The following is a 25,330-nucleotide window of genomic DNA, read 5'->3' as shown; positions in this document are numbered from 1 at the left end:
CACTCCCACCCCCTTGGCAACCACAAGTCTGTTCTCCATGTGTCTGTTTCGTAGATATGTTCATTTGTATCGTATGCATTTTAGATTCCAAACATGTGATATCATATGGTATTTGTCTGACTTCACTTAGTACAATAATCTCTAGTTGCATATCTAGTTGCATAACATCACTGATTTTTTTTTTTTTTTTTTTGGCTGTGTTGCGTCTTCGTTGCTGCGCGCGGGCTTTCTCTAGTTGCGGAGAGCGGGGGCTATTCTTCATTGTGGTGCGCAGGCTTCTCATTTTGGTGGCTTCTCTTGTTGCAGAGCACGGGCTCTAGGTGTGTGGGTTCCAGTAGCTGCAGCATGCGGGCTCAGTAGTTGCAGCACATGGGCTTAGTTGCTCCACGGCATGTGGGATCCTCCCGGACCAGGAAACGAACCCATGTCCCCTGCATGGGTAGGTGGATTCTTAACCACTGCGCCACCAGGGAAGTCCTCACTGTGATTTTTAAAAATATTTGGGGCCTCCCTGGTGGCGCAGTGGTTGAGAGTCCGCCTGCCGATGCAGGGGATACGGGTTCGTGCCCCGGTCCGGGAGGATCCCATATGCCGCGGAGCGGCTGGGCCCGTGAGCCATGGCCGCTGAGCCTGCGCATCCGGAGCCTGTGCTCTGCAACGGGAGAGGCCACAACAGTGAGAGGCCCACATACCGCAGAAAAAAAAAAAAAAAAAAAAAAAATATTTGGTTGTGCCAGGTCTTTGTTGCAGCTCGAGGGCTCCTTACTTGTGGCATGCAAACTCGTAGTTGCAGCAAGCATGTGGGATCTAGTTCCCTGACCCAGGGATCGAACCTGGACCCCCTGCATTGGGAGCATGGAGTCTTAACCACTTAGCCACCAGGGAGGTCCCAACATCAGTGATTTTTTAATTAAGAAAAAAAATGAAACACAGAAGTTGCTCTGGTCTGAATGTGTGTCCCCCAAATGGATATGTTGAAATCCTAATGCCCAGTGTGAGGGTGTTATGAGGTGGGGCCTTTGGGAGTGCTTCGGTCATGAAGGTGGAGTCCCCGATAAGAGACCCCACAGAGCTCCCTTGCCCCTTCCTCCACATGAGGACACAGACGTCTGCAGCCAGGAAGAGGGCCTCACCCGCCCCTGCTGGCCCCCTGACCTCGGACATCCGGCCTCCGCACTGTGAGAAATCAATGTCTGTTGTTTTATAGGCTTCCCGGTCTGTGATGCTTTGTTTGTTTTGCCCAAGAGAAACTTGGCACGCCCACCGGGAAGATGCATGTTCTGCTGCCATTAGACAGACCCTCATATCAGGAAGAGTTACATGAACAGAGCTGTGTTAACACAGAGACAGCACAGAGCGTAAATGTCAGGTCTGGTCAAGACAGTTTCTCCATGACCGTCTATGGGCAAAGGAGCTTTTTGAATCTTTTAATTTTTTTGTTTGTTTTACTTTTTCAGCTTTTCCAAACGTATCATAATGATTACATATTCCTGACGCATGCCCAATGGTCAAGGAAGAAGTCACAGCACAGTGACTGTGACAGGCAAGCCTCCATCACTGGTTGAGGCACATGTGGTGCTCAGCTTACCTGCGCACGTTCTTCTGAGCAGGCCCGGGCAACAGCGAGCACAGCCCAGTCCAGCTCCTGTCCTCAGGGAAGCAGAGCCCAAGGATGCCAGCTGACGCTGAAGGAGACCTGGGGAGTCTGCACTCCTCAGCTGAGCCAAGACGGGGCCCCACCTGCGGCCTGGCCTCTGAAACTCTAGCTCCAAGCGCACAGCAGCACCTTAGGGTGGCCTCCTCTGTGCCCTTGGCTCACACCTAACTTGCTAGGACCCTCACTCAGGGAAAGGCCTTAATTAACCGAGATCATGGGAGTGTTCTGGAAACAGCACAGAGCAAACACTGCCGCTCTTGATGGGTTGTGGCATGGAGCAGGGGGCAGGAAGGGGGCGCTGGGGAACGGCAGGTGCCAGGTGGGCACCCAAGCTCATTTGCTGTTTTCAGAGGAGGTTCCTGCATGATGCTCGGGCCTATTAATACTACCAGACCTGTGACCTGGTTTTGTGGCAGAGCATGGAGGCAGGGACACGCCAGGCCCCTACCTGGGGTGTGGTTATGCTGGGGGGTGCAGGGCTGGCCACGAGCTCTGCACACTCCCACCCTAGAGGCACCCAGGTGAGGCCCCTGCTCCCCTCTCCCCTGCCGCCGCCAACTCCACCAGACTCCCAATCCCTACCCTGCTGCCCTAGGCTCTGCTACCAACACAGCATCCAGGGTGACCCCTTGAAAGCAATTGTCACATCACACACATTTCACTCAGAACTGAGCCAAAGCTCTTAGGCCCTCGGCACTGCCCCCCGTGCCCTCCACTCACCCTCCCCCGACTTGGCTGCAGCCCTGTGGCCTGTGCACCACAGGCTGCTCCCTCTGCCCTCGCCTCCTTTAAGTCTTTGCTCAGGTACCATGTCCTCAAGGAGGCGCAACCCAGGCCCTGATTTTTTTTTTTTTTGGCTGCGTCTGGTTTTCGTTGCAGCATGCAGGCTTCTTTCTAGTTACAGCGCGTGGGCTCCAGAGCACGTGGGCTCTGTAGTTTGCGGCACGCAGGCTTAGTTGCCCCACGGTATGTGGGATCTCAGTTCCCCGACCAGTGATCGAACCCGCGCCCCCTGCGTGGGAAGGAGGATTCTTCACCACTGGGCCACCAGGGAGCTCCCCCCACGACCCAGTTTACAATGACGGCCCAGTTCTCCCTCAGCCTCGCCCCCCATCTCCAAAGGCTGCTCTACCTCCTGCCCCACTTCCCATCCTCCCACGAGCTACGTCACTTGTTTGTATTATGCACTTCGTAATGCCTCCCTCGCCCCACTAGAATGCTCTCCATAAGGTCCGGGATTTAAGACAGGGGAATGAAATGTGCACCCTGAAGCACAGGGTTCCCAAAATCACAGGAGCAAGAGCTCAGTCGTTAGGTGGGGCCAGGCTGAGCAACCTCTGTGTCCTCACAAAGGCCTTGGCCTGGACCCCAGACTGTGACTAGACCACACATGGCCACACCGGAGCAGTGGGTGCCCTTACCTGGCAACGAGACCAACTGACAGCTGGGGGGACGGGGCCTGCAGTTTGATGCCTACCCGGGAGAACATATTTTGTGTAGCTGCTTTACTTGCAAAAAAAGGGAAACACACAGCTGTCTTCTTCACTTAGAGAAATACACGATTATACTCAAACACTCATTGGAGTGCCTCCTGGGAAGGGCGGCCTTTGCTCTGGAGACACCTTGTCTTGAGCCAGCTATCCCCAGTGACCAGAAGGGGACCGGCAAGCAAGGCTCAGTCCTGCAGTTTCCGCTCACACCTCTTCTCCAGGTCGGCCATCTCCTTCAGGACCATGGCCACAGCAAACCGCAGCTCCTGGAACTTGGCCGTGGGGACCTCGAAGCGCAGGGCCGACCCATCCGAGAGCTTCAGCTGCATCAGGACGCTTGGCTGCAGGGAGCGGGCCAGGGCGCTGGTGGAGATGGCCACGTCCACCCTCCACCGAAAGTCGGCAACGTGGGGCAGCCAGGCCCCCTGCTGCCTGGCCGCAGAGTCCAGGAGAGGCCGCTGGCTCCCAAACACCACACTGGCCAAGTCCACGACCAGGTCTTGGGGGATGCAGAGCTCCTGGAGCTGGTTCTTGAAGGCATCGGGCTTCAGGCTGGCCGGGGGCAGCCGGAGGGCCTGCTGGAGCAGGGTGTGTGTGCCAGCGATCAGGGCGCCCAGCCGCTCCTCAGGCAGGTCTGCGCCAGCCCCGAGGCACCGCACAGCCTCACGGCAGTCTTCCCCCTGCAGGCTGCTGACCACCAGCTTCAGCAACTTTCTGAATGTGCCCCTGTCCAGGTCCCTCAGGAGCTGGGGCATTGCTGCCACCTCTGGAGGCAGCTGGGCGCCCAGGAAACTCATGCAGCCACTGTGACTGTCACCAGGGCGATGCAGGTGTGGAGCTGCAGGACCCATGGCAGACATCGCTGCTTCCTGCTCTTTGACTGGCAGCCCAGGTAGGAGGTCCCAGCCGCAACTGCCTGGAAGGGGGGTGGAAGAGAAGCCCAGTGACTCCCATGTCCTTTGGGCCAGTGAATGAGGACTGATATGGTCTCCACCTCCCAGATGCTGATGATGTGAACCACTGATGACAACCAGCATGACGGAAGGTGCCCTGGAAGCAGGTGGCGGAGGGGCCCCTCTCCAGTCCCTGGAAGAGGGGAGGCAAGAGCCGGCAGAATAGGGAGATGAGGTGGGGAGGAGAGAAGGAAGAGAATCAGGAAACAGGAGAGCAACATAAGTTCTCCAAATAAATAACGGATTAAAGAATGAAGGAGAAGAAAGGTCCAGAGAACACAAGGACACAACAGCCACTGCCGCTGCCACTGACGACTCCAAGATCACTCAGCAACTCCACCTCCAAGCCGCACATGGCTCTGCACGAGCGGGTTATCGTTTTCACCCCACCAACAAAGAAATCGAGGCGGAAACAACTGCTCAAGTCAAGGACCAGAACCCAGGCCCGTCCACTCAGAAGTCCCTGCAGGGGCGGGGCCAGACGGCGTCCCTCAGGCAGGAAGGGCTGAGGCGCAGGCGTTAGGTACAGTACCTGGAGAAAAGCGCTGAGACGTCACCTGAAGGACAGCACGACACCCCACACCTGCTGCGGGCCTCGGCGCGTCGGGCCCGGGCGCACGGGGAGCTCCCCACCGGTTTCCTCGTACCCCACTCTCCCGGGAAGGCCGGGCCCCCTCACCCCGGCTGCCAACGACCACGGGTTTTCCTTCAGGGCCTGGCCAGTATCGGGACAGCCTTCCGCAGCCCCGCCGCCTGCCGCTCAGGCCCCGGTCCCTGCAGGCCAGCGCGCTGCCCCCCGGCCCGGAGGAAGGAGCGCCCCGAGGCGGCCACCCAAGCTCTTCCGAGCCGCCGCCCCGGCCGCGGTCAGTGCCCTGCGGTCCGGTCCCGAGCTGCCGGATCGGCCTCCTGCCTCCAGAGCGTTCGCCGCCTCGCGAGCAGGGCGACCCATTCCCACCCCCGCTTCCCGCTGCGCCCCTGTACCTGGCGCGCGTTCCCAAGCGGAGAAGAGACGCGCTCGCGGCCGGAAGCGCGGCCTGGTTCCCGGAAGCGCGGCCTGGTTCCCGGAAGCGACCTAGAGACCCCTGCCCCCTCCGGGAGGCAGCTCTAGGACAGCGGGAGGACCCGCCCTCGGTGATCCACGGCCTGAGAGGCGGGGCCTAGGCCGCCGGGTTGGTCTTACGGGTCCGACGTAGCAGGACGCACTTCTGGTTGTCCTCCGCTCGGGTGATTGCTGCCTGGTTTGGACTCGAAGAGCGGGGTGGGGTGGGGGGGGTCTCCGCCGGGGTCTGGGGGCACGGGGGGTGGTGCCAGTACAGACCTTGGGCGGGGAGGCTCGCCTGCACAAAAATGCGCGCGATCTTTGCCTCTCAGTTGTTCACTTTGAATAGGTGAGTTGATGGGATGTGCATTTATCTCCATAAAGTGGTATTTTAATAAGTCAGGGTTTCCCTGGTGGCGCAGTTGTTAAGAATCCCCCTGCCAATGCAGGGGACATGGGTTCGAGCCCTGGTCCGGGAAGATCCCACATGCCACGGAGCAACTAAGCCGGTGCGCCACAACCACTGAGCTACTGAGCCTGCGCTCTAGAGCTCACAAGCCACAACTACTGAGCCTCCGTGCCAGAACTACTGAAGCCCACGCGCCTAGAGCCTGTGCTCTGCAACAAGAGAAGTCACAGCAATGAGAAGCCTGTGCACCACAGTGAAGAGTAGCCCCTGCTCACCACAACCAGAGAAAAGCCCACGCACAGCAACGAAGACCCAACACCCAAAAATAAAATAAATAAAATAAAATATTAAAAAAGCCTAAAAACAAAACGATATCTTTTCTAAATCCGTGTGATCCCAAAGCAAGAAATATCGACTTGTAGAAGATAGCTATAGAAAAACCACAATACCTGCTTCTGTTCCCATACTTATTAAACAAATTCCAGGGAGTCAGGAGAAAAAGGCAGCCCTTTTCTTCCATTTATCCTGAATTTTGTTCTCTTTTTGCCCATTTCCCTCCCATAAAATATCTAGGGCCTTCCCTTTCCCTTACTACCTTCTTCAACTTCTATTACCTAGAAGCTTGAAGAAACCAGCCTATCAGTCCAATTTTCTGTCCATTAATTTACAAGCTTTTAGCAAATAACTTGTCCTTTAATAATTGTAAGTCAGAATTTTAAAAATCAGCAAATTAAATGTTCAACTTAAGCTAGACAAAAAATACCAGAACTAAAGGAAGTAGAAAGAAATTATAAAGAGAAAATGAACTGGGACTTCCCTGGTGGCACAGTGGTTAAGAATCCGCCTGCCAGTGCAGAGGACGCGGGTTCGAGCCCTGGTCTGGGAAGATCCCACATGCCGCGGAGCAACTAGGCCTCCTGCCACAACTACTGAGCCGGCACGCCAAGAGCCCATGCTCCACAACAAGAGAAGCTAACACAATGAGAAGGCTGGCACTGCAACAAAGAGTAGCCCCCACTCACCGCAACTAGAGAAAGCCCACACACAGCAACGAAGACCCAATGCAGTGAAAAACAAATAAATAAATGTATAAAAAAACAAACAAACAAAAAACACCAAAAAACTACCATTTGATCCAGCAATCCCATCTCTGGGTATATACCCAAAAGAACTGAACGACGGACCTCAAAGAGATATTTGCACACCCATGTTCATAGCAGCATTATTCATAATAGTGAAGAGGTAGAAGCAGCCCAAGTGTCCACAGACGAATGGATAAACAAAGTGTGGTGTGTGTAATGGAATACGACTCAGCCTTAAAACACCTGCTACAACACAGATGACCCTGGAGGACATTACGTTGAGTGAAATAAGTCAGTCACAAAAAGACAAATACAAATACATGCCACTTATATGAGGTATCTAAAGTAATCAAATTCATAAAAATGGAAAGTAGAGTGGTGGTTGCCAGTGGCTGACGGGAGGGAGGAATAAGAAGTTGTTTAATGGGCAGAGAGGTTTAGTTTTGCAAGATCTGGATCTGGAGCGCTGTTGTACAACAATATGAATATACTTACCACTACTGAGCCATTCACTTAAAGATGATTAAGATGGTAATTTTATGGGGTGTGTGTGTGTGTGTGTGTGTGTGTGTTACCACAATTTAAACAAAGACTGGCCATGTCAAGAGTCTGTGAGGATGTGCAGGAAATGAAACCCTCATCACTGCTGGTGGGGGTGGAAAGTGGTGCAGCCACGTGGAAAATGATTTGGAGGCTTCATATAAAGTCCAACATACATCTCGCATATGAGGCATCCATTCTACTCCTAGGTGTTTACCCTAGGAGAAAAGGACTCCATTTACACCAAATTCTAGAAAATGAAACTGACCTAATAGTTAGTGACAGAAAGTAGAGTTCCCTGGAGATGGGGTGGGGGAGGGAAAGAGGGCGGATTCATTGGGGTCTGCAAGACTGGGGAAGTGCCAGCCACGTTCATTGTCTTGACTGTGGTAATTCTTTCGCAGATGTGAAATTAAAAATTAAACAATACATCAAAGCTTATCATCAGGGCTTCCCTGGTGGCACAGTGGTTGAGAGTCCGCCTGCCGACGCAGGGGACACGGGTTTGTGCCCCGGTCTGGGAAGATCCCACATGCCGCGGAGCGGCTGGGCCCGTGAGCCATGGCCGCTGAGCCTGCGCATCCGGAGCCTGTGCTCCGCAACGGGAGAGGCCACAACAGTGAGAGGCCCGCGCAACGCAAAAAAAAAAAAAAAAGACTTATCATCAAATTGTATCCTTTAAATTTAAAATTTAAATTTAAATTTATCCCAAACTACTAATGTAGTCCTCCCCACCTTCCCCTTTGGTAACCATAAGATTGTTTTCTATGTCTGTGAGTCTGTTTTGTAAATAAGTTCATTTGTATCTTTAAAAACATATTTATTTATTTATTTATTTATTGGCCATGCCACACGGCTTGAGGCTTAGTTCACCGACCAGGGATTGAACCAGGGACACAGCAGTGAAATCGCCAGGTTCTAATCACTGGATGCCAGGGATTTCCCTGTATCATTTTTTTAGATTCTACAAATAAGTGATATCATATGCTATTTGTCTTTCTCTGTCTGACTTACTTCACTTAGTATGATAATCTCTGGGTCCATCCATGTTGCTGCAAATGGCATCATTTCATTCTTTTTTATAGCTGAATAATATTCCATTGTATATATGTACCACATCTTTATCCATTCATCCCAAATTAGTAGTGTGGGATTAACAGATACACACTACTATATATAAAATAGGTAAACAACAAGGACCTACTGTGTAGCACAAGGAACTATACTCAATATCTTGTGACAACCTATAATGGAAAAGAATCTGCAAAAAATATGTATAACTGAATCACTTTGCTATACAATTGAAACTAACAACGTTGTAAATTAACTATACTTCAATAAAAAACAAAACAAAACCAATAAACAAAAACAATATGATGGTGAGGTGCAGGCAAGTCTTTTGTGAAGCATGGCCACCAGGGGACCCAAGGACCTGGGAGGGATAAGTGGAGTTAAAGGAGGCATTTTGTTGTTATAACGAGAAATATCAGTGGCTTTGTATGCTCGTGCAAATAATAAAACAGAGAGAGACAAACAGATGATGCAGGAGAGGAGACAGATGAACAAAATCTTTGAGAATGCAAGAGGGAGTGGGTTCCAGTTCATCAGAGGAGGGCCTGCCTTGTATAGGAGCAGGGAAACTGCCTGCCCATTTTCAGGAGGGAAGGTGAAGGGCAGGGATAGATATGGGCGGGCCTTTGGGTTTGGTGATAAGAAGTTTTGTTCTCATCTGGGAGGCTCAACTAGAGAGGCCTAAGAAATTCCTATGCTCACTTTGGGGAATGGGAGGCTTACCCTTGGGAGAAGAATCACAGGATTGCCAAGGAGTGTGAAGTGCTCCTTCTAAGTTTAAAGTGAAGCCAGCCAGCACAGGTCTGTGGTGTTTCTGCAGCATTCACGATGGAGAATGGTGGGGTTCCTCCAGACTGGGCTTTCTCAAGTGTGCACAACGGAGAGGGAGCTAGAGACAGGAGACCAGAGACCATTTTTACTGTGTGTGGGAGTGCAGTGTGAGGATGGGCCAAAAGGGAAGCCAAAGAGTGGTGACGGAGTCCGGATCAGAGAGCCGGGAGGCAAAGCACTAAAGCAGCGGCGCACTGAGGGAGTGAGCTGCAGGCCGGAAGTGGAACTCAACTGAGGGCTTCTGAGCTTGAGCTTTCAGCCCTTTGCAGTTCCTTGTGCGAATGGGATCCGGGCTGTGGCCACGGAGTGGTGTGGGCTACTCTGTTTTGTTGTGGGAGTTTCAGCCTGCTTAGCTTCCATTTATATCGACATGCATGTCAAATACTACAACTTCTGGAAATGAATACTGTATAGGTAATAATAATTTTTAAAAGCCCGAAGAGCAGGCTAAACGCAGATTAGAAAACGCTAAAGAGAACAACAGTAAAGCTTAACTGAGCAACTACCAAGAGTTAAGATGACAGAGCAAAGGCTTCCCTGGTGGCGCAGTGGTTGAGAGTCTGCCTGCTGATGCAGGGGACGCGAGTTCGTGCCCCGGTCCGGGAAGATCCCATATGCCGCGGAGCGGCTGGGCCCGTGAGCCATGGCCGCTGAGCCTGCGCGTCTGGAGCCTGTGCTCTGCAGCGGGAGAGGCCACAACAGTGAGAGGCCCGCGTACCGCAAAAAAAAAAAAAAAAAAAAAAAAAAGATGACAGAGCAAAAAGAGGAAAATCGTAGAGACACGGAGGACACAGGCCGTCCAGTTTAGCTGACAGATACATAGGGAGAACCTATAAGAATGGAGGAGAGCTAGTATTTTAAGAGACAGTGGCTGATAACTTTCCAGAATCGAGGAACAGTGAAATCTTTTCCAGGAAGTCCAACATGGTTTGAGTAGGTAAAATTACACCAAATCCACACCGACACGTAGGAAATGTCAACTGCACCGCATCGAAGGGGCTCGGAAGAATCTCAGGAGCGATCTGACAGGCAACGTCGGCCGTGGTGCGGACCGCGGGGCTGGAGGGAGCGCTTCGGCATCACCTGGCCAGCAGCCGCCCCTCTCCGCCCGTCGTACCCCGGGCCCCGGGTGACCCGGGCCGGGGGCGGCCCTCTTCGCCCGAAGCATCCCGGGACTCGCCCGGACAGCGCGAGTACCCCACACCCGCGTTGTGGGCGGAGCCAGCGCGACTATGCTCCCGACTCCCGGCATGCAGCGCACGCCCCCGGCGGGACTCTTGCTCCCGGCGTGCCGCGCGCTGGCGCATGTGCATGGGGCTCGCGGCGGCGTCCCCTGGCGGCGGGGGCTGTGCGGGACGGGGGCGGGGCCGGAGGCGGGGGGTTGCGCTGGTGACGGGAGGACGCGCGGTCGCGGCGCACTGGGCCGGCGGCGGCGGCAGCGGCGGCGGCGGCGGAGGGCGCGCACCGAGCGGGCGGCGGCGGCGCGGGAGAGCCGCGAGCAGCTCACGCGCGGCGTGCAAGCCGGGATGAAGGGCTGTGGCCGCGCGGCCCGCGCGCAGCCTGCGGGTGAGAGCGCGGACGGTGGGCGGTGCGGGCCGGGAAGATGGCGGAGAGGCAGGCGCTGTGGCCCCCGCCCGGCCTCGCGGAGGTCCCCGGCCCGGCCCGCGAGGATATGGGTCCTTGGCGACTGAGGGGGCGGGCGGTGCCGCGGCCGGGCCGGGGAGGGCCGGGTTCTGTGTGTAGAGGTCCGACTGGGGGGGCGGCGCAGGGGCGCGAGGGGCCCAGGCCTCACGGGGCCAGGGTGTGAGGTGGGTGTGGGGTCCGGCCTGGGGGTGGAGGTGGGTGAGAGGGTGCCCGGCCCGGGGTTCGGGCCGGTGAGTGTGCCCGGCCCTGGGGTTTGAGCGTGCCCGGCCTAGGGTGGGCGTGAGTGGAGTGCCGGGCCTGAGCGCGGGGTGTCGGCGCGGTTCGGGTGCGCAGTCGGGGAGGTGCGGGGCCGGGGAGTCGGGACGTGCGTGTCCGGGTGCGGGCCGTGGCCTCCGGCCCCGCCGATCTGGCCTCTGCAGGGAGGCGGACTGGGGCGTCCCCGCCTTCCCTCCCGGTCGCCCTCCCGGAGCTGCAGTTCCCTCGGTGGCCCCCCGGTTGCGGGACTGGTGTGGGTGGAGGCAGTGTTCCGCGCGAGGGCCGAGACAGAGGCAGGCTGTGCGCATCCTGGGGGTCAGGACGTCTTTTATTTTAAAACGTGCAGCTGGCGGCGAGGCCGCCGCAGCTGTGGGTGTGTTACATGCTGCTCCCACCAGCAGCTGCTGTGGGCGCTGCGCAGCCTTCAGCAGCAAAAATGCGGCGTCCCTCACCCGCTTCGGTGTCCTAGGGTTTAACCAAACCTCCTGTGACCTTTACAGAAACCTACAGTTGCAAGGCTTCTCGTTCCTCCCTTGGTGCAGACAATAGGAGGTTTGTCTTTGAAGCCAGCGAGGGGAATTGCACCCTCTACATCCTGGGTGCCTCTGTAAACAGCAGGTGGTTCCCGTTCAGCGGCTCCCCTTTCACAGTGAGCAAGGTGTGTTTCTCCTCGTTGGGGGAGGGGAAGGAGATTTGATAGGGGTGAATGTGAAGCAAGGAGACTCATTCCGTAAAGCAGCTTGGCGCGGACTGTGTGCCCCGCGCGCTGGCTTGGGAATGAGCAGGGCCCTGGGTCTCTCTGCCTGCACTTTGTCTAGTCAGCTGTCTGGAGAGGCTGGAGAACGGGGGAGAAGAGGGCGGCTTCTGGAGCCAGACTGCTTGCCTTTGAGTCCTGACTCTTCTGTTTATTGGCTTTGTACTCTGCCTTTGGTTCCTCATGTGTAAAATGGGAACACCAATAATATTGGGCTCCCAGGGTGGTTGTGGGGACTCGGTGAATTCACTGTGCCTTGTTGTCAGTGTTGAGAAGTCAGGAGTTGTTATCGCTGCCAAGATCTGGTTTCCAGGGTGCGCTCACTGGGTCGGCTGTTTCATCTTAGTTTAACACTAACTTGAGGTCTGTGGCTCTCTTTTCTTGTGCAAGCTGGGGTCATATTTGGAGAAACAAGTCTTTATAAAGGTAAACGAGGAACAAATCTCATGTACTTAGATAAATTATCATATAGAACTGTTTTTAAAAATCTTTTTAGAAGAAGAAAGCTTCTAATGAACCAGTCTAGAATCCTTCAGTACTTATTGTCCTGGGAGGTAGATAGGGTTGTTGTTGACAGAAATGAGATGTCGAGCAGTTCTTGGGTAATTCTCTACTTGAATTAAACTATCAAAGCCATTGTTGTTATACTTTTTTCTTTTTAATTTCATTAATTAATTAATTTATTTTGGCTGCGTTGGGTCCTTGTTGCTGCACGTGGGCTTTCTCTGGTTGCTGAGAGTGGGGGCTACTCTTCGTTGCAGTGCGTGGGCCTCTCATTGCGGTGGCTTCTCTTGTTGTGGAGCACGGGCTCTAGGTGCACAGGCTCAGTAGTTGTGGCACGTGGGCTCAGTAGTTGTGGCACGTGGGCTCAGTAGTTGTGGCTCGCGGGCTCTAGAGCGCAGGCTCAGTAGTTGTGGCACACGGGTTCAGTTGCTCTGTGGCATGTGGGATCTTCCCAGACCAGGGCTCAAACCCGTGTCCCCTACATTGGCAGGCGGATTCTTAACCACTGTGCCACCAGGGAGGCCCTGTTGTTATACTTCACAGTGTTATCCTTGTAACAGAAAAGATACTTCATTAACAAACTAAGTGACAGTGAGGGCATAAGCACCAGAAAATGAGGCCTTGGCATTATCAGTGCTGTAACATTCTGTCTTGCTAAGCTGTTGGAGGGAATAACTTAACTTGCTTCAGAACAAAGTGGTAAAATTCGTCGTGTTTCCCAAGGAGATGGTTCTCTTTCTCAGGTCCAGGAAAAGTATCCTAGGCTTACCCTAGATCACTTCATCTCATCCCCTTTATCTGTGTGACACTAAGACTAGGAGGGAACCCCCCACTTTAAGGAGAGTCTTGGCATTTGTGGAGTCTAAGTTTGAGAACATTTGATGTTCAGAGTGAATGGCAACGAAATAGCTTCTGTGAGCAAATTTTAAAATATCTAAAGATAGATTTTAAATGTCCATCCCCGCCTTCTCTCCTGCATGTGTGCTGGTGTGGGCTGTCGTTGAACAATGTAATAACAGTGAATTCAGTGTCTTGTTAAGCCTCCACCTGGTTCTTTGTTGGTTTTGAAAAAACATGTCTGTGTAAATATGAAAAAATAAAAAAAATGTTTCACTATGAGAACATTCTCATAGTGAAATATCTAGTTTTACTAGCAAGTTACCTTTGCTGTGCATGTTCACTGACCCACATGGCCATTTGTTGAGGGTCTTACACGCTCAAAGTTGGCTTTGTGGGTGTCCCGTCTCAGGAGCTCAGCCTGGGCGTCGCAGCGCTGGGCCTGGCGACACCTGGCAGAGCTGGACTGGGCTGCCCTGCCTGGAGGTCTCTTCTCCTGTTACCCGTCTTGCTCCCCTGGTAAAGTCTGCGCCCTCAGCTGTTGGCTGTCTCTGCTCCCTTCTATGCCTGCCTCACCGTGCCTCCTGTCGGCCTCTGGGACTCGCCCTTGATGTCACCTGGCAGCTCTGGCCTGCTCCCCGCGGTCGTTTCTGACCCTGACTGCTGTCCTGCAGCCCTGGCTCCCTCCTGCTTCTGCTGTGCCCACGCCTCAGCCTTCCAAACACTGCGCCAGACGAGGGTCTGTAAGCTACAGCCACTGACAGCCCCTTGGCCTGTCTTTGTAAATAAAGTTTTATTGCAACACAGCAACCCTGGTTTATTTTTGTATCATCTATGGCTTTTTTGGCAGACTTGACTAGTTGCAACAGAGACTTAATGGCCCACAACACCTGAACTGTTTACTGTCTGGCCCATTTTCAGAGAAAGTTTGCTCTAGAAGTTCAGAGGGAGAAGGATTGCAGGGGCTGCAGCGTCAGGGGGGCTTCAAGGAAGAGGTGGTCTTTGAGCTGAACCTCAGCAGGAGGTGAGTGGGGGAGGGACTGAGGACACTGCAGCACTACACACGGAAGGTGTTTCAGGTCTTGTCAGTAAAGGCAAGAAGGTGGCTCATGTGTGGTTGTGGGGTTAGAAGTTTGTATAAGGGATAAGAGGAAATAGGGTTATAACGTGAAGATCTTTGAACTTCGGTGAAGGACTTTAGATTTCAGTTCTCTGGCTATAGGGAGCCGCTTCAGGTCTGTGAGTAGGGGAAGTCCTGATAAAATGGCTTAGGAACATGAACCTGGCCGTGATGCATAGGATGGGTTGGAGAAGGAAGAAATCAGGGAGTTTATTGGGCGGCTTTCTCTAGAAAGGCTGCAGTGACAACTCAGAGGTTTATTTCTAGCTCACATTTCATTTGCTTGAGGCTCTTTTCTGAGAGTCTTCATTGCTGGACTCGGGGACGTGCCCTTGTTTGGGACATGCTATTCTTGTGGCAAGAGAGTGGCAGAGACTCAGCCTCTCTTTGAGCTTCAGCTTAGAACTGGAGACTCAAGTTCCGTGGCCAAAGCAGGTCACCTGGCCCAGCCCCGGGGGAGGAGATATGTCCCACGGCCAGGGGCAGGCTGTAGGATGGACAGCCCTCTTACAGGGAGGGTGGCCAAATAACTGGAGACAATGCGAGGACCACCCCAAGGGAGAAAACGAGCCCATTTAGTACTCCATCTGGGGTCAAAGTGCCAGCCGCACTTCTTCCCTTAGCCGCCTGTGCGGAAGCCCTGCAGGCTTCTCAGGCCTTACCTCCTGCTTCACTTCCAGCCTTGGCCGTTTGGTGCTCTGGGCCCATCACGTGCTAGGTTCTTGCCCGGAAGCTTGGCCTTCTGGGTCTTGCCCCAGCCACCGCATCCCGCTGCTCCCTGCCTTGCTCGTCGCACCTTCCAAGTAGTTAATGAATCCCCCTTCCTCTGTCAGCAGGGCCAGCTGCCAGGCGGGCCCGTGCCCTGTCTCGTCCGCACTATGGCTATGCCTCCTGGCTGGACTCCCTCCCCTCTGTCTTGCATGCAGCTGCTCAGGGGATGTGTGCAGATCAGTGTTCTCATCCAGGGGTGGTTCATCTGGAGACATTTTCGGTTGTCCCAACTGGGAGCAGGTGCAGCCGGCAGCGAATGTGTGGAGGCCATCCCGTGCCGCCCAGGATGCTCTGCGGCTGAGGAGCAGGCCCCGGGCATGTGTGCCAGTCGTGCTGCTGCCCTGCCCTCCTCCCCGGCTCCCCGTGCCCCCTGGACTGCTGTCCGTGGCCCAGCGTGCCCCGACTCGCACCCTGCTCTCCAGAGACACTGGCTGAGCACCGCCAGGCCCAGCCCTGCTCCGCATTCTCTCCTCCCCTAAAACGAGCAGGGCTCCGGTGGCTCCTTAGCTCCTTTGGCCCTCACTGGGGCCTGCCGGGGGCCTGATCTGTCCCCATGCCAGGCAGGCTCTGCACAGCCTCCAGTTGTCTCCCTCTGCACAGGGAGTCCTCGAGGGCAGCGGACTCAGTGCCTCGTGTACCATTTCCTTTGTGTCTTGACATCAGCAGGGATGGACGCCTTTGGGTTGACAGTCACCGTCGTGCTTCCCAGGTTGACACAGCAGCGGCTGCTTCCAGCTACCTAAGGCCTCTCATCTCTTGCTTTCCTAAGTGTAAATGTTTTAATTCTCATAGATTCTTTTCATTTTTGCTCCCTAAAAGGTTAACAACTTTTGTACTACGTGACACATTCAGAGTTTGCAGGCACAGGGGGTGCACAGTGCAGCTGTCCGCTGCCTCCTTCCCGTCTCTGCCCCCAGAAGCCTGTCCCCTGGAGGCGCCCACTGCATCTCCTTCTAGAGATACTTCGTTGTAACGATGCACGCAAACATGTATACGTATTCTTTTTTTCCTGCTCTTTTCTTTAAAAACATTTTCTTAACCTCGCCTTTTTAACTAAATGTGTTTGGGTTTGGGAAGTCACTCCATATCAGTACATTTTCCAGTTCATTCTTTTTCATGACTACGTCGTGTCTGGCTGTGTAGAGGTGCTATAATTTATCTAACCAGCCCCTGCTGGTGGATATCGTATTTTGCGCAGTTAGAATCAGCCTGCAGGCACAGCATTGTGCACATGTGCCTGTGGGGCCCATCCCTAGAAGTAACATCTCTTTGTTTAATCACTGTTGATTCTGTTAGATCAGGTTTTGCTTTTGTTTCTTAATGTCTTTAACTGTACTTTCTTGGGTCATTTATTTCTCCCAGTTATCTGTCTGTATTTTAAATAGCATAGTTTGGTCAGATTAAGTGAGTTTCTCAGTTGGAAATTGGCTCACCTTTCATGAGTTCTTATAGGTAGGAGTGACTAGGAAAACATATCCACACAAAAACTTGTCCACAGACGTTCACAGTAGCATCACTCATAATAGCCAAAAAGGGGAAACGACCAAAATGTCCATCAACAGATGAACGGACAAAGTGTGTTCTACCCATACAGTGGAATACTATTTGGGAATAAAAAGAAAGGAAGTACTGATCCATGCTACAATGTGGATGAATCTTGGAACATTATGCTGAGTGAAAGGAGCCAGACACAAAGGTCTGGTTTGTACGGTTCCATTGATATGAAATGCCCCAAATAGGCAAATCCATAGAGACAGAAAGTAGATTAGTGGTTGCCAGGGGCTGGGAAATGACAGCTAAGGTGTATGGGGTTTCATTTTGGGTAATGAAAATATTCTAAAATTGACTATGGTGAAGGCTGAGCATATCTGTGAATATACTAAAATGTTCTAAAATTGTATGCTTTAAATGGGTAAATTGTATGGTATGTGAATTACATCTCAATAAAGCTGTTAAAAATAAGGGTGATTAGGATTTTTAAGAAGGGAGCGTTCCAAGGGGGGGCCCAAGGCCTTAGTGTTGACTCTGTCCTGGGCTTGTGGTGAGAAGTCCAGTGGGCAGCACGGTGACTCCCGATCGGCCTTTGAGATACTGGGTATAGTGGACACAGCACTGTTCCCTCTGCGGAGGACTTGAGTTCAGCCTTGACTCAGTCCCCGAGGAGTGCGGTCCATCACAGGTAAATGGATCAAATCGCCATTTGAACAGCCGAGCCTCGGCTCATACCTGCGGATTAGATTATATCTGTCCCGCCTACTCTCAGGGTGTGTTGTGAGGCTGAAGTGTGACTGAATTTCAGAGGACTCTGTCAATTACTGAGTGTTATACGTGTACAGGGTTCTAAAAAAGTAATTTCAACACCAAGAGGCCAAGTCAGCAGAGCACGTTTTCTGTCCTCTTGCAGACTGGTTGACCCGAGTGTAGCCGGCTGCATTGTGAACAGAGCCATGCGTGGCCCCAGGGTGCTGGGCTCAGGCCTGGGAGCCCCTCATCTGGCCCCCACTGCCCGAGCCTATTTTCCTCCTTCGCTGCACTCCTCTGTCTGTTCTGCTGCTTCTCTTGGTCCTTCCTAAAATTCCTGGAGGCCCAGCATGAACCAGAGATGTGGGTGCTTCCTTCATGTGTGGAGCTTCACAGGAATGTCATCCTGAGACACTGCTGGTGGTTCTGTTACAATCCCTTCAGCTGTTTCCTGAGTCTTCTCTGGTGGCCAGCATGTGCTTCCTAGCCATTGGGATTGTGTGAAGCAGGTACAATACAAATTTCCCAGCCGACAGACGTCAGGTTGTTTGTGCATCCGATTGCACGTGTCATGGCAGCTTCTGGACTCTAGATACTGTTTTTCTATTTAATTTTGGTGGTGTTGGCCTTTTATGTTGTATTCAGAATTCAGCCATACTATGAGGATTCCTACTTCTTCCGACTCTGAGAAGCCCAAGAAGTAGCCTCTGGTTCCCAAAACCTGGGAGGGGGTAAACTGTGGGTCCCAAAGACCCTCATTTGCAGGGATGTGCAGAAAGCCCAGCGGCCGGCTGCCAAGGCACAGTGTGGGCCTTCCTGCCTGAGGCCACTGGGGCCCAGGATGGTGTTGCTCAGGGGTGGAGCCTTCTCTGTTGGTTTGGCAGGATTTTTTTTTTAATTTTTATTTTATATTATAGTTGATTTACAACGTTGTGTTAGTTTCAGGTGTACAGCTAAGTGATTGAGTTATACATCTACATATATCCTTTATTATTTTTTTAAAATTTATTTATTTATTTTTGGCTGCATTGGGTCTTCGTTGCTGCGCGTGGGCTTTCTCTAGTTGCAGTGAGTGGGGGCTACTCTTTTCTGCGGTGTGAGGGCTTCTCATTGCGGTGGCTTCTCTTGTTGCAGAGTACAGGCTCTAGGCGTGTGGGCTCAGTAGTTGTGGCACATGGGCTCAGTAGTTGTGGCTTGCGGGCTCTAGAGCGCAGGCTCAGTAGCTGTGGCGCACGGGCTTAGTTGCTCCGCGGCACGTGGGATCTTCCCGGACCAGGGCTGGTTCGGCAGGATTTGATGTCTGCTTCTGTTTGCCAGGCCCACCCATGTCCATCCCATGCTCCTGGTCTCTTTTGTCACCTGCTATGTGCCAGCCACTTGCCAGTCAGGTGCCCAGAGATAGAGATACACCAGGCTCCTGGTGGGGAACATTGTGGTGTGGATTCTGATAATCTCACGTGGACAACAGTTGGGGAGAAGAGTGTGGAGTCTCAGGGCTACCCCTACGGTGGCCGCTAGCCTAGCCTTGGGGGTACAGAGTTCAGGTAGGCTTTCTCATCTAGAAAGGAGGGGTGTCTGACTAAGTCTTCAGGGGTGTTAACCAGGCAGAGGAACAGCATGCCTCAGGTGAAGGTGGTGGGCATGAGCAGGACACAGCACGGTGTGCATGAGCTTCCAGAGCACTTCATGGCCAGGGCATCCAGTGAAGCAGGGCCGGGCAGGTGGGAGATCAGCGAGGTGGCCGGTGAGCATGTTGGTGGAGTTGAGGGCTGGGGCGGCCTCCTGAAGGGCAGTGTCCCTCGTCTCCAGTCCCGCCTGCCGCACCCGGGGTGCCAGTGAGCCCAGCGTGGGGTCCCTCATGGGGCACGAGAAATGACACCGGCCACATTAGCTACGTAGTCCTTAAAGAGTACTAATGTTAGGAATTTACGAACTGGAGTTGACATGAGCTTGGTATGTGGAGGCCCCGTGGGTACTGGGAGAAGCTTGGCCCTGATGCTTGGCGACCCTGCCAGCTTCCTCCTGAGTGTGAGACACGTGGGTGGTCAGGGGCTCCAACATGAGGGGTGTGAGTTCTACTGGCGGCAGCATCGTTGCACTTGGATCAGGTAGTCGAGCCTCTCTGGTCATCTGGTCATTGATTTTGTGGGGTGCGGGGCTGGTGATGCAGGGTTGAGGCCCTTGCCTCCGGAAGCTTAGAGTTCAGTGCAGGGAACAGACATGCAGTTGACAACTGCGGTGCTTTTACTTATTTATTTATCTGGCTGCACCGGGTCTTTATTGCCGCATGCAAGATCTTTAGTTGTGGCATGCGAACTCTGAGTTCGCATGGACTCAGAGTGGCAACTCTTCCATTGGTCTGTGTGTTTGTGCTTATGCCTGTACTACCCTGTCTTGAATACTGTGGTTGTGTAGTAAGTTTCCAAGGCAGAAAGTGTGAGTCTTCCACTTTGTGCTTCTTTTTCAAGATTGTTTTGGCTTTTCTGGGTCCCATGAATTTCATATTCAGCCTATCAGTTTCTGCAAAAACAAGGTCAATTTTGATAAGGATCTGCTGAATCTGTAGATTAATTTGGAAAGGTTTGCCATCTTAATGTTAAGATGAACATTCCAGGACTTCCCTGGTGGCACAGTGGTTGGGAATAAGCCTGCCGATGCAGGGGACACAGCTTCAAGCCCTGGTCCAGGAGGATCCCACATGCTGTGGAGCCCGCGAGCCACAACCTCTGAGCCCAAGTGCCACAACTACTGAAGCCTGCACACCTAGAGCCTGTGCTCCACAACAAGAGAAGCCACCGCAATGAGAAGCCTGCTCACCACAACAAAGAGTAGCTCCTGCTCGCTGCAACTAGAGAAAGCAGCACGCAGCAAAGAAGACCCAACACAGCCAAAAAAACCCAAAAAAAGGAAGATGAACATTCCATGAACATGGGATATCTTGCCATTAGGCCTTCTTTAATTTCCTCCAACAATGTTTGGTAGTTTTCAGTGTACTTGCACTTCTTTTGTTAAATTTGTTACTAAATATTTTATTCTTTTCAATATTACTATAAATGGAATTGTTTTCCTGGTTTCATTTTCAGGCTTTTTATTGCTAATGAGTCTTTTAAAACTTTTTCCTGTTTTCTATTTGAACAAAAGTTCAAAATTTAAAAGGTATTAGAGTGCAGAGTGAAAAGTTTCTCCCACCCTTACCCTTTGGCCATCCAGGTTCCTCCCTGGAGGTGGCTGGCTACCTTAGAGTCTTGTTTGTCCTAACAGGGATATTCAGTACATGTATAAGCAAATTCATATGCATGCTCTCTTTTTCCCCATTGGGTTGATAGTTCTAAATGAGCAATAAAAATTATACTCTTCAAAAATTTTAGTGCATTCATAAACAATTCTTTCTGAAAAAATGGGGAGTGAACAAATGTAACTTCTATTCCATCTTCTAGTTTTTGTCAGTTTTCAGGGACCAAGGACTCACTAGCTTTTTTGAATTCTGAGATGAGGCTTAAAAACGGCTACAGGGCCTCCCTGGTGGTGCAGTGGTTGAGAGTCCACCTGCTGATGCAGGGGACACTGGTTTGTGCCCCGGTCCGGGAAGATCCCACATGCCACAGAGCGACTGGGCCCATGAGCCATGGCCGCTGAGCCTGCACGTCCGGAGCCTGTGCTCCACAACGGGAGAGGCCACAGCAGTGAGAGGCCCGCGTACCGCGAAAAAAACAAAAAACAAACAAACAAAAAAAAACGGCTACAAACACGATTTCCCTGATGCACCTGGCTGGCCTGTTCAGCTTGCTCAGTGGCCTGACCGTTGCCTTGTCTCAGAAGTTGTTATTGTCCGTCAAGTCTAGGAAAAATATCTTGAAGCTACCTGGTGCCTGTTCCCATTGTTGTGACCTGGTGTGTATCTTCCTGAACCCACTGTTCTGAACCCACTCTGTGTTTTTTGTAATTTATGCCTCTGAACAGCCCATGTGGTGCGTGCTCTTGGTCCCACCTAATAGATGAAGACCCTGAAGCCAGAAGGGCCTTGCTCAGGTCACATGGCTGGGGCAGCATCAGGGTGCAAGGCCTTTCCCTCTTAGCCTCAGAGTACACTTGTCTCATGTCATGTGGCCTCCCTGACCTCAGGGTGTAAACATGCTTTTATTGAGACTTCTGTGTGCAGCACTGTTCTCGGTGCTGGGACATAGCAGTGAAGAAGACAGGCCAGTCCTCACCCTCACAGGGTGACAGAAACTGACTTCTGCCGTACGTATGTCAGGAGGTGTCAGTGCTGCAGAGAAACAGTGGAGGAGGGCCAGGGAGATTGGGACGTGCGGTGCAAGTCTCAGTAGGGGGTTACTTACGTGGGCCTCGTTCACAAAGACGATGAGTCTGAGCAGAGTCAGAGCAGATGAAGTAGGTAAACTTCTGTGCGGAGGAGGGTTCCAGTCAGAGGAACAGCCAGCACAAGGCCCGGGAGTTGGAGCGAGCGTGCTGTGCTTGAGGGACGGCCAGGGGGCCCCGGGCGGGGCTGGGCCTGAGAGTGTGTGGTGCCAGCGGAGGGGGTGAGAGCAGGAGGGGGTACACAGAGGAGGAGGGGGCCTGTGGGGAGTTCAGGGCAGAGGAGTGACAGCGTCTGGTCCATCTTCAGTAGCATCCCACTGGCCACTACTCAACAGACGTGTGGGTGAGGGAGGAGGTGAGGAGGCTGGTTAGGAGGCGACTGTAGCAACCTAGGTGAGACGGGTAGAGGTTCAGCCACAGTGGTAACAGGTGTGGTGATAGGACTTAGAATCTGGAAATATAGATATATTTATTCATTTGTTAGTTTGTTTATTTTTGTCTGCATTGTTTCTTTGTTACTGCACGCGGGCTTTCTCTAGTTGCAGCACGTGGGGACTACTCTTCCTTGCAGTGCTCAGGCTTCTCATTGCAGTGGCTTCTCTTGTTGAGGAGCTCGGCCTCTAGGCGCGCAGGCTTCAGTAGTTGTGGCGCGCAGGCTTCAGTAGTTGTGGCTCGTGGGCTCTAGAGTGCAGGCTCAGTAGTTGTGGCACATGGGCTTAGTTGCTCTGCGGCATGTGGCATCTTCCCGGACCAGGGCTCAAACCTGTGTCCCCTGCATTGGCAGGTGAATTCTTAACCACTGCTCCACCAAGGAAGTTCTGGAAATATATTTTTTTATTCTTAATTTTTTTTTCTTCATTTTCCTTTATCTTCTTTGTCGAGGTTCTGGACCTATTTTGAAGCCAACCGTTAAGATTTCCTGATGGAATTGCAGGGGACAGCTCAGGAGTTTGGGTGTGCTGCGTTTGAGAGTCTGACATCACTGGGAGCTGGCGGTCAGAGAGGAGCGGGTGGGTGGGGAATCACGGGCGCAGAGATGCAATGCGGGTGTTCAGCCTGGGGAGTCCTGGTGGGGTGGGTGAAGGTGGAGCAAGTGGGGGGATACTGGGGAGGGTGGTGATCCTGGTGGGTGGTGGGGAGGGGGGTGTGTGGTCTTTGGTACCCTGAGCTGGGAGGTCATAGAGGCAAGGACAAGGAACTGCCTTTGGGCCCAGGTCACAGTCACTGGTGGTCTGGAAGAGCAGATTCGGGGGTTCATGTGTGTGCGTGGCGGGGAGCAAAAGCATGTTCGGAGTGGTTTACGAGAAAATGGACTGAAGAAATTGGAAGTGGTGAGTACAAGACACCTCTTTCAAGGATGTTTGCTGCAAAGGGGCAGTGGAAGGTTATTTATTCATGTCTTTTAAGATGCAGGAAATGACAGGTTATGTGCTGATGGGACTGCCTCCTTAGAGAGGAAGAAATGACGTAGGAGGGAGATTTCCCGGAGGTTGGGAGGTCGCTGTGCAAGTGGGGTGGCAGGAGGGCCAGGGTGTGTGCCAGTCCATGGCGGGCCTGTGGACATCCTCCTCTGATGCTTCTTAGAGTAGGAAGCAGGTTCTCTGTTGAGAATAGGGAGATGGGAGGAGATGCTGGAGGTTCGGGGAGAGAAGGTGTAAAAGGGCCTGAGGAGGCTGAGATGACCAGGCGGAAGGGGAGTCTGGGTGCAGTGCCCTGTGGGGTGATGGGCTGTTAACATTTGCTTCTTGATCCTCCTGAGCGAGTGAACCCCAGAGGTGTGGGGATTATTATTCAGAACGGGAGCGGGATGGGGAAGGGGAGCCCCGGTGAGGAATCCCCAGGGAGGCCCGGCAGCGGTGGGGCTGTGAGGAGGCTGGAGGGAGGTGGGTAGGAAAGAGCCCAGCAGCAGCCCAGGCCCAGGTGAGGAGGTGGACCTGCTGCCAGCCTCTCTCATCAGCCGCCTGCAGCCAAGGCTGGAACTGCCAGGCCAGAGCTCCGTTCAGTCCCGCGCGGCGCCACCTCTGGGGTGAAATCGGGACAGAGACTTTCTGCCCTGTCCAGTCGCTGGCTCTCACCTTGGACAGCGAGGTTGTTTTATGATTTAAATTGTATCATGTTGGTCCCCTGCTTAAAATCCTTTAGTGGTTCTTACACTTCGGACAGAATTTAAAATCTTAATGCTCTCTTTGAGGCCTTGTGACTCTGCAGTCGCCTTTCAGTCCGTGGTCCCCGGGGCTCCTGATGGTGTCATAGGGCCCTGCTTCCTCCTCTTGGAGGCTTCAGCTTCGGTGATTCCTCCTCAGAGCTGGTTTCACAGCCAGTTTAACGTAGGTCCTCCCTGCTGTTCTTCCCCTTAGACCTTATTCTCTTCCAGCGCTTACCGGAGCTGACGACCGTGTGCTCACGTTCGCTTGTTCGCTCTCCCTCTCTTCTGTAGAGTGTGCGGACAGAGGCTGTCAGTTTTGTTCATCACTGTCTACCAGAGCGAACCACGATACTGACACATAAGCACAAAATAGATATTTTTGGAATGAGTTAATGAACGCATAAATGGGAAAAATAAATAGTGGGAGAAATTTTAATAAGATCCATCAAGAGTGCAAGAGATATTACCAGCCACTGCCATACGTAATTTAAAATTTAAAGTTATTTGAATGATGGAAGTTAGTGTCACAACGTCCAGAGGTGAGAGTGCCCAATGGGGTGGGTGACGCTAAGCACTGCTTCTTAATGGGTGGGTGGCCTGGTTAGAAAGGGAGGAGCGGGGAGCCCACAGGTGGGGAACGAGCACCAGGTGGAGTGGGGCTTGGCAGGCGGGAGGCCTAGCTGAGGAACAGTTAGCAAAATCTGTTTTTGTTGGAACAAAGTAGAAGTGGGAAATGAGTCTGGACCAAGATGTTAAGGTGGGCATGCTCATACAGCTGTGCTGTCCAGGACCACGGCAACCACCAGCCACGTATGGCTATCGAGCACTGAAATGTGGCTCGTGGGACTGAACGTCGAATGTTATTTAGTCTTTTTTTTTTTCCCCCTTTTTGGCTGCGCTGCCCAGCGTGCAGGATTTTAGTTCCCTGACCAGGGATCGAACCACAGCCCCCTGAAGTGGAAGCACGGAGTCTTAACCACTGGACTGCCAGGGAAGTCCCGAATGTTATTTAATCTTAATTAATTTAAATTTAAGTAGCCACAGTAGCAAGTGGCAACTGTTTTTGAACAGCATAGTTCCAGAAGATGCTAGTATAAGAAGTGTCCCTTTATTTGGGAGGCACTGTTGAACGTTTATCATGATGAAAGTCAGGTGATGTTGGCTGTCCTTTTGGGAGATTCTTGAATCTGACAGTGGGGGTGAGATGTGTTGGGGGAGGGAAGGCTGAAGGCATGGAGAGTCTTCTGTTATTTAACCAGAGGCCGGCATGAGAGGCCGTGAGGCTGTGAGAGCGGGTGGCTAGTGGCCAATGCCAAGCTTCATGGATGGGATGGGCAGTGGTGGGGACATGGGCCAGGGGTGGGCACAGGAGCACCCCACACCTTTGAGCCTGGGGGCCAGACCAGTGTGGTGCTGTGGGCAGAAGTGGATACACTGCAAGTGCACGGGGTGGTTGGGAAAGCCATCTGGAGGGGAGTTCCATTGGGAACCCTCTCCAGGGCAGGCCTGCCTGGCGTTTGTAAAGTGAGGTGGACCTGGCATTTGGGGGAGAGGTGGTCGGCAGAGACTTGGGACTTAGTTACAGAGAGGTTGTAGCGGGAACTGTGGGAACAGAACCAAGATTTCAAAGGATAGGATGTAGAGGGAAAAGAGCCTTGTGGTGTCC

At 52.8% G+C, this 25,330-nt stretch overlaps 2 protein-coding genes across 10 annotated transcripts in view; one reads left to right on the top strand and one right to left on the bottom strand.

The window, feature by feature from the left end:
* Nucleotides 1–3,147: 3,147 nt before the first annotated feature.
* COMMD5 (COMM domain containing 5) lies at nt 3,148–5,198 on the bottom strand. 5 transcript variants are annotated; one of them, XM_081258516.1, is made up of 2 exons: nt 5,082–5,198; nt 3,148–4,233 (listed from the first exon to the last, which is right to left on the bottom strand). In XM_081258516.1, exon 2 carries the CDS (start codon nt 4,182–4,184, stop codon nt 3,333–3,335), a length of 852 nt encoding a protein of 283 aa, XP_081114642.1. In that variant the 5' UTR covers nt 4,185–4,233; nt 5,082–5,198; the 3' UTR covers nt 3,148–3,332. The 5 variants fall into 5 exon arrangements, with proteins under 5 accessions (XP_081114642.1, XP_081114644.1, XP_081114645.1 ...); XM_081258518.1 differs by having other exon boundaries at nt 3,148–4,063; nt 5,082–5,196; XM_081258519.1 differs by lacking the exon at nt 5,082–5,198 and adding an exon at nt 4,780–5,073 and having other exon boundaries at nt 3,148–4,063.
* A 5,226-nt stretch (nt 5,199–10,424) lies between these two features.
* ARHGAP39 (Rho GTPase activating protein 39) overlaps nt 10,425–25,330 on the top strand; it is a 77,364-nt gene continuing 62,458 nt past the window's right edge. For 2 of the 5 annotated variants that reach the window (XM_081259050.1, XM_081259053.1), the window contains exon 1: nt 10,428–10,638. The gene's annotated coding sequence lies outside the window, so the exon portion shown is untranslated. Of the gene's footprint in view, nt 10,639–25,330 lie in introns of all 5 variants that reach the window. The other 3 variants (XM_081259048.1, XM_081259052.1, XM_081259051.1) reach the window with 3 other exon arrangements.

This window comes from Mesoplodon bidens (assembly GCF_964165515.1).
Source record: "Mesoplodon bidens genome assembly, chromosome: 16".
NCBI classification, from domain to species: Eukaryota; Metazoa; Chordata; class Mammalia; order Artiodactyla; family Ziphiidae; genus Mesoplodon; species Mesoplodon bidens.
This window is presented reverse-complemented; position numbering and strand designations above follow the sequence as displayed.

Excerpts from the sequence above, each read along its gene's own strand:
- COMMD5 (XM_081258516.1), bottom strand. The coding sequence starts at position 4,184 with ATGCTGGTTGTCATCAGTGGTTCACATCATCAGCATCTGGGAGGTGGA.